Below are 8,554 nucleotides of genomic sequence, written 5' to 3' on the forward strand. Positions count from 1 at the left end.
CGGGCAGACTCACCAAGCATCTCTCCAACAGATTGCTTGCAGGAATATGTATAGAACTGGACAGGGCAAACACCTCAAGGAATGTAAGGGGGATTAAGGAAAGATTTGGTGGCAGGGAGAATGCTGACTGACTCTAGGGGTGACTTATAAGATGGGGGGCTCTAAGTAAGGAGTACTGTGGTACCGTGCGTGAGGCTCTGGGGAGGATGCAGGAGCGTGTGAACTCCAGAGTTGCCATGTGTTCTCTTCTTTGTAGGATGGTCCAAGACATAGAGTCAGCGGATGTCTCCTCTCTGTGTCCAAAAGAGCCTGGAGGTTTGTATGGCTCATGGAAATGTGGGTGGGATACACAGAAAGGGGCGAGGAAGTTGTTCACTTTTGACTTAATCGAAAAACTTGGACCCATGAAGACATGACATTCAGGGATCCAGGGCCGTCCCCTCTTTGGGAAATCCTTTTTGGCAATGTCCCTACAACTCCATCTCGTATCTGACATCTTTCCGTATGCCCCCTCATCCTAGTAACCTCATGTCTTTTGTGCCTGTGCCTTCTCTCCGCAGAACACCCGGTAGTGTTTGAAGTTCCAGTGGCTACCAAGGGCCATGTGGTCCTGCCATGTTCCCCCAGCTCCGCCTGGGCATCATGTGTCTGGCATCAGCCCAGTGGAGTAACTGCACTCACCCCGCGAAGGGATGGGCTAGAGGTGGTGGTGACCCCAGGGGCCATGGGTGCTTATGCTTGTGAGTGTCAGGAGGGTGGAGCAGCCCGTGTGGTAGCTGCTTACAGCTTGGTGTGGGGCAGCCAGCAGGGGCCCTCAAACCGGGCCCACACAGTGGTAGGGGCTGGACTGGTTGGCTTTCTCCTGGGGGTTCTTGTGGCGTCCCTCACTCTCCTCCTGATTGGTCGCCGTCAGCAGCGTCGGCGTCAGAGGGAACTTCTAGCTAGAGACAAAGTGGGCTTAGACCTGGGGGCTCCAGCTTCCGGAACCACAAGCTATAGCCAAGACCCTCCTTCCCCTTCTCCAGAAGATGAACGGCTTCCCCTGGCCCTGGCCAAGAGGGGCAGTGGTTTTGGTGGCTTCCCTCCACCCTTTCTGCTGGATTCTTGTTCCAGCCCCGCCCACATCCGGCTCACCGGGGCTCCTCTAGCCACGTGTGATGAGACATCCATCTAGGGCCAGGAAAGTGACTGCTAGCCCGTGAGCAGTCACTGGAACTAGCAGCTACCAAGACCAGGGTTAGTGGAACTGGGAGAGGATCATGGCTGCTCAGTTGTCTCGGAGTCTGTGTGATCACGTGGACATCAGTGTCTGTCCTCTAGACCCGGATGAACTGAGGGCTAGACCTTGCCTGAGTCCTATGAGAGACTGATCCCTGTGACCCTTCTGCCATGGCCTCCTATCTTGGGCCCATCAGTTGGGGATGGAGCAAGGATCTAGTCAGACTTGCTTTCTGGTGGTCCCCGGACAGAAGGAAGCACCACAGAGGTAGCTGGGGCTGGTGTGCACTGCGTCCCTGTGGTGGCTGTGTGATTTTCCAGATTGCTGACTCTGGGGAGTGCATGATCCCTTGACCGCCTTGAGGTCTCACCCAAATCAGTTTCCCTTTGTTACTGGAAGAGTGTGTGTCTGTACACTGGTGTGCCTAGAAGACCTGTCCATGTATGCATGAATGGCAGGGCCGGTGCCTAGGTGCTTTTGGGGGGTGAGAGGGGACGGTTGGAATGGGGGACATCACCCATACAATTTTACCCTCTGTAGCCAGTGAGGGGAACCACACCCCCGATCACCCCACAGAGCTTCTCTAACTTCGAGCAAAGTTCCCAAAGTGACCTTCTGGGTGGGAAGGGCAGCAGGACACATGGCCCCCATCCCTCTCCTTGTCTTTACCCTCTGGCTGCCACCACTGCCATTGCCACTGCTGCACTTTCCCCGGCTAGAGTGGAGGCTGAGCCCTCTTTCCCTGGCTCCCATTTAAAATTAACTTCACGACATTCTAAGGATTGAGGGATGACAAAAGAACTGTGTGTCGGGATGCACGCAGGTTAAAGGTAGATTTGGCAGTGGCTTTCACCCTTGCCCTGAGATAGGAGTCCCCCGGCTGGGGCCCACGGACTCCCAGAAATGGTATGCAAAGTGTTTGTCAGTGTGTGTCTGTTTTTTGGAGTATAATGGCTTTCATCAGAGCCTAAGGCCTTAATGAGGTTGAAAGACCAGTGGACATAGTCGTCACATGGGCTACGTGGCGGAGGTGCTGCTCCGTGGCAGCTCCTCCCTGCCCTGCTGCCTGTGGCCAGTCCCTGGACACGTTGCTGCTGGAGATCCGGCATCTCTCCAGGCATCGGAAGCTAGGCTCTGCACGTGCTTGAAGACACCGTCACCTTGTTTCTTGCTTCGTACTCCCCTGTGCTCTGCTTCTGCTCAGTCCTGGTCTTGGCCTGTGAACGTGCCTCGTCCATCCCTGGTAGGGACCTCAGACTCCAGTGGTGACGCAGTCCTTTCCAGTTGACATTTTCTGCTCCACCTTCCTTGACAGCAGCCTGTGAACTACTCAAGAGTCCCCTTGGGTTTGGAGTTAGCGGTGGGTTTGTGTGGGATCTGTGGCACGTAAGCTAACGTAGGGGTTGGTTCATTCATCTGTAAAGTGGGGATATACCTACCTCAGGGATGCTGCAAGGAGCAAATGAGGAAATGTGTAAACAATAAAGCATTATGTATAGCAGTAGATGTTGTTGTTGTAACTTGCTTTATTATACCATCATAGCTTAACCACATGACAGCCATGACAGGTGGTTAAAGGCACTTGCTGCCACATTTGATCCAGGACCCACATGGGAGGAGAATACTGACTCAAGTTGTCCTCTGACCTCTACACGCATGGTTTGACAAATATGTGCATGTGCACACATGCATACATATGCAAAATAAACGTTTTTTTTCTTTTTTCTTTTCTCTTTTTTTTTTCTTCAAGACAGGGTTTCTTGGTGTAGCTTTGGGGCGTGTCTTGGAACTAGCTCTTGTAGACCACACTGACCTCCAACTCAAAGAGATCCGCCTGCCTCTGCCTCCCTGGTGCTGAAATTAAAGGTTTGTGCCACCACTGCCCGGCTAAAATAAACTTTTTTTAAAAGGAAAGAAAAAAATAAAGATGGCTGATTTCTTATTCTTTCAGTTACAGATCTCAGATGTCAAAGCTACTTCTTCCACTCCAAACCAAAAATCACAAGGAAGGCTCTGCTTATATCACATGACTACACTGAACCAATGATTGTGTTCAAGGAAATGGGATGCTGTGATTGGCCAAGCCTAAGTCACATGCATGTCCAAGGAGGGGAAAAATTAAATTTTCAGAATGTGCATAAGGATAGTCAAAAAAGGTTGTAGTTTACTAAAGTCATTTTAGATATAGACAGTGATCTTTCAAAAATTAAATCTGAATATATTCCTTCCAGATGAAATTTTTTATGGTTTCTTATTCCAAACCCTTTACCTTTATTCTAATTTAGAGTCCTACAGGTTAGGATACTTATTCACTTGACCACGCTTTTTTTTTTTTCCTTTCCCCTCATGCAAAGAAACCATAATACTAGCCTGTAATATTCAGGGTTCGCTAGAGTCACAGAGCTTATGGGGTGAATCTCTCTATATAAAAGGAATTTACTGGGGTGACTTACAGACTGCAGTACAACTAACCTAGCTGTGACTGGAACGTCCAAGAATCTGGTAGCTGTTCAGTCTCATGGGGCTCAGTGTCTCAGCTGGCCTTCTGTATGTGCTGGAAGAAGTAGGCTCCGATGCCAGTGGAATGGATGTGCTAGCAAGGTAAGGCACATCAGACAGTAAACCTTCCTTCTTCCATGTCCCTATATAGGCTTCCAGCAGAAGGTGTTGCCCAGATTAAAAGTCTGTCTCCCATCTCAAGATCTGGATCAGAGGTATGTCTTCCTACCTCAAAGGTCCAGACTGAAAGAGGATTAACCTTCTTCAAACAAATCAGAAAATCTCTCACAGGTGTGCCCTCCATTTCTGGATTGTAGTTCATTCCAGACATAGTCAAGTTGACAACCAAGACTAACCATCACACACCTGTAGCATGTGGGCCGGCTTGTTTGGGTTTTCTGTCCCTCCTAGTACCCCACAGCTGGCAAACCCCATAGAAAATCACACACAGGACTCCATAAGATTATAAAATGATTGGCCCATTAGCTCAGTCTTCTTATTAATTAATTCTTACATCTTACAGTAACCCATAATTCTTGTCTGTGTTAGCCTTGTGGCTCAGTACCTTTTCCAGCGGGGTGGGTTACATCTTGCTTCTCTGTGGTCTGGGCAGGAATGGAGGAACAGGCTTCCTCCTTCCTAGCCTTCTCCTGTTCTCATTGCCCCACCTCTACTTCCTGTCTGGTTGACCCACCTATACTTCCTGCCTGGTCAATCAGCATTTTATTAAAATACATGATTGACAGAATACAGATAATTCTCCTGCACCACACACATTTATTCACATCTGTGGACACATTAAGATTTTCCTTCCTTACGACATTTAAGCTCATTATTCTTGGCAAGCCTGGCTCCTTCTAACTATTTAGCCTTTCTCATAATATCACTTCCAGAGTGAGGCCCACCCTGACCACTCAGTATAGATGCGACATGCTTGTCTGTTGCTGGGATAAAAGGCCCTGGCTAAAGCGACTTATGGGAGAAAGGATTTATTGGGAATACAGTCCATTGTGGTGAGGAAAGCATGGCAGCAAGAGCATAAGGAAGGCCTGGCAGTCAGAAAGCAGAGAGACATTTCATCCCCACAAAGGAAACACGGGCACACGGGAAGTGGGGCTAGGTGATAAAGCCGTAAAGCTGGTCCCCAGTGATTAACTTCCTCCAACAAGGCTCCACCTCCCAAAGGTTCCATGGCCTTTGTGAACAGCGCCACCAGCTGGGAACCAAGTGTTCAGATACATGAGCCTGTGGGGGACATTTCATACTCAAACCGCAACACTGCCTCCACATCCTTCTCGGCCTAGCATTTATAATTAACACGCTTTTCCCTTTTTCACTGGCTTATTCTGTTTGAGTTATTTTTCTCCTTACCAAACTATATTTCGTATCAACCTGAACTTAGGACTCTTTAGCATAGTCCTAAGTAGTGCCAAAGGAGTACCTTACAGAAACATCAGAAAATTTTTATTGAATGAGTCAATACGGCATTGCTGACCTGGCTCACTGGATAATGGAGAGAATGAGTGAGCACTCCTGCGGAGCCCACATAGCTCCAGCTTGGTTCTATAGTACTGAGTCATAGGCCCTGGAGCTTTCGGTTGCTGTGATAAAATACTATATCCAAAAGCAACTTACGAGAGAGAGAGAGAGAGAGAGAGAGAGAGAGAGAGACCCTTGGGCAGGAAGCTGGGAACTCGCATCCTCATCATCCACAGGCACAAAGTTAGGAGAGTGAACTGCAAGTAGGCTGAGGTTATGCGATCTTGAAGCCCAACCCCGGTGACGCATTTCCTATAGCAAGGCCTCACACTCCAAACCTCCGCAAACATCACCACCAACTGGGTCTAAGATATTCATATATCTGAGCCTGTGGAGTTTGTATTCAGGCCACCGCATAGACACTCTTCAACAGGTGGTTTCGGGTGTTTCCGTTTCAGAACTCCAGCAACCTCTTTCTCTCTTGGTTTCTGAACGACAGCTTAGACCTTTATTTTCTTTGGGTTCTATAAATAGTGTTTGGTTATTTGCAGATGGGTCTTTTCTGCTCTCCATTTTGATCAAAGAAATTAAACCATTTATCTGAGATACACTATTTTTCTAAGAATAAATGTCCTAAGTAAGAATAATTGCTCTAACAACTAATAAATGGGACCTCCTGAAACTTAGAAGCTTCTGTAAAGCAAAGGACATGGTGAACAAGACAAAAACGCAGCCTACAAAATGGAAAATGATCTTCACCAACCCCACATCAGACAGAGGATTGATCTCCAAAATATAAAAAGAACTCAAGAAACTTGACATCAGAAGAACAAATAACCTAATAAAAAATGGGGTACAGACCTAAACAGAGAATTCTCAACAGATGAATCTCAAATGGCTGAAAGACACTTAAGGAATTGCTCAACATTCTTAGTCATCAGAGAAATGAAATCGAAACAACTCTGAGATTCCATCTTACACCTATCAGAATGACCAAGATCAAAAACACCGATAATAGCTTATGCTGGAGAGGATGTGGGGTAAGGGAAACACTCCTGCATTGCCGGTGGGAGTGCAAACTTATATAACTTCTTTGGAAATCAGTATGGTGATTTCTTAGAAAATTAGAAAACAATCTACCTCAAGACTCAGCAATACCACTTTTGGGTATATACCCAAAGGATGCTCATCATACCACAAGAACATGTACTCACCTATGTTCATAGAAGTATTATTCATAATAGTCAGAACCTAGAAACAACTAGATGCCCCTCAGTCAAAGAATGGATAAATTTATCGCTGAGTAGTACTCCACATTTACACAGTGGAGTACTACTCAGCGATAAAGAATAATGGCACCTTAAAATTTGCAGGCAAATGGATGGAACTAGATAAAAAAACATACTGAGCGAGACCCAGAAAGACTCACTCATATGTACTCACTCATAAGTAGCTTTAGACTTAAAGCAAAGAAAAATCAGCCTACAGACTACAACCCCAGAGAACCTAGACAACAAAGAGGACCTTAAGAGAGACATTCAAGGATCTGAATAAGAAGGAGAAAAAGATAAGATCTCCTGAGTACTTTGGGAGCATGGGGATCACAGGAGAGGAAGGGAGGGGAGTGGAAAAAATGTATAACTCAATAAAAACAATAAAAATAATTGATTAATTGATTCTAATGTGTGTCTATATCATTGCAGTGAATTTTCAAGTCATAAATATTTTTCTGACCCTCAAAAATTATCAGCTTTATGTAATATATATAGTGGGTGTTTCATGGTCTGAGTTGATGAGGATGACTGATATATATAATAAAATATATTATATATTTATATATAATATATATAAAAGCTGGGGGTTTCATGGTCTGAGTTGATGAGGTCTCTTCCTCTTTGTGTAGTAGCCTTTAGCCGACCAGCTGGACCTCTTTCCACCCACATACTAAATTCCCCAGGTTTCCAGAGGACCTAGCTGGTCATTTCTAATCTCACCCTCAAGGAAGCAACTTAGAGGAGTGCATGGGATAAGGAGAAGAGGAAGGCTCCCCCAAAACTGGATAGACAGCACAAAGAAAGACTGTGGAACCTTGGTTATGACAATAACATAAGCATCTGAGACTGCCCAGGATGGGAACAATCGGAGAACCACCGTAAATGAGCTGTCCATGCATGCTTAAGCATTGCTGGGGCATAAATGATGATGATGATGATATATACATAAAGTTTTCACTGAGACACAGAAAAATAAAAGAATAGTTGCTTTAGCTAAAAATAAAGATAATGTCCTTACATATACTAATTTGTTTGCATGGTATAGTGAACATTTTTCATACCAAATTCAACTACAGAAACACTGGGATAAACTACAGTTTTAGCCAGAGACACAGGCTCAGAGGGGAAGTCTTCCGAATCCAAAGTCTGTGCAGAAATGTATTGCTCAAAATTTTCATATTAGTATTAATTACAAGACTGACAGAAAAATACAATGACTCAGTGTGAAATATTGCTGGTTAAATATGACTCAGTGTTGGCATGAAAACATGTCTGCAACATTGGTTAGTGAAGAAGAGTCAATAATTAGGGAGGAGAAGCACCCCCGAGGGCTGGGAGCTAGCCTGGTGCTCAAGTTCTGCGAGTTACGTTGAACTAGGAACAGCTGATAGAACATCAACGTTGGCTAAGGGTGCCACAGACCGACTCAGGGGAGCCACTCAGACCGTGGGAGAAGCAGGGTCTTGGTACACAGGAAGGCACAAGTTTGGCGAATGACAGACAGACACAACACACAAGAGAGTGCTTGGAATCTGTTGCGATTTTACTGAATTCATGTTTTCATTATACAGTATTCAAACAAAGAACAAATCAGAAGGTCATGTATCATTGGTTTGCACAGTATGAAAGCTTCTTTTAGTCACATCAGCAATATTATAAGAAAAACATATTATCAGGGACAGGTCTTAGACATAAAGGATCCTTAGAAGAGGAAATCTTGTCCTTGGGAACGTAAACCTCAGACAAGTGGTTTCATCTTATGAATAGAAAGTTTCTGTCTTATTATCACTATCATGGCCTTTCCTCTTTCTAACCCTTTCTTCATTTCATCTAGTGACCAAATATGCCTAATCAGCTCTCTGCACCTGCTGAAATATACTTTTTAGTACCTTCTAATGCAGCAGACACCATGGGGGTTGGGATCTAGTAAGCCTATCCATAAAGTTCAAAGTATAATATAAAACTCTTTGTCCATCAACATTAGCCCATCTATTCCCTTGCTCATCACACACCCGTGTATGATAAAGTTTCTGCTGTAGTCTTATACACTCCCATACTGTGCTTCCCTATCCTAGAGCTGTTC

General features: G+C 45.3%; 1 protein-coding gene across 1 annotated transcript in view; it reads left to right on the forward strand.

Annotated features, from left to right (window-relative positions):
• Positions 1-2,723, forward strand: part of Sema4f (ssemaphorin 4F) — a 29,134-nt gene extending 26,411 nt beyond the window's left edge. The window contains exons 13-14 of the mRNA XM_048416568.3: positions 257-315; positions 561-2,723. Of these exons, the coding sequence (XP_048272525.2) occupies positions 257-315; positions 561-1,174 (673 nt within the window). The 3' untranslated portion in view covers positions 1,175-2,723. The remainder of the gene's footprint in view (positions 1-256; positions 316-560) is intronic.
• The last annotated feature ends 5,831 nt before the right edge of the window (positions 2,724-8,554 follow it).

Source organism: Myodes glareolus, chromosome 6 (genome assembly GCF_982192425.1).
Source record: "Myodes glareolus chromosome 6, mMyoGla1.1, whole genome shotgun sequence".
Lineage (NCBI taxonomy): Eukaryota > Metazoa > Chordata > Mammalia > Rodentia > Cricetidae > Myodes > Myodes glareolus.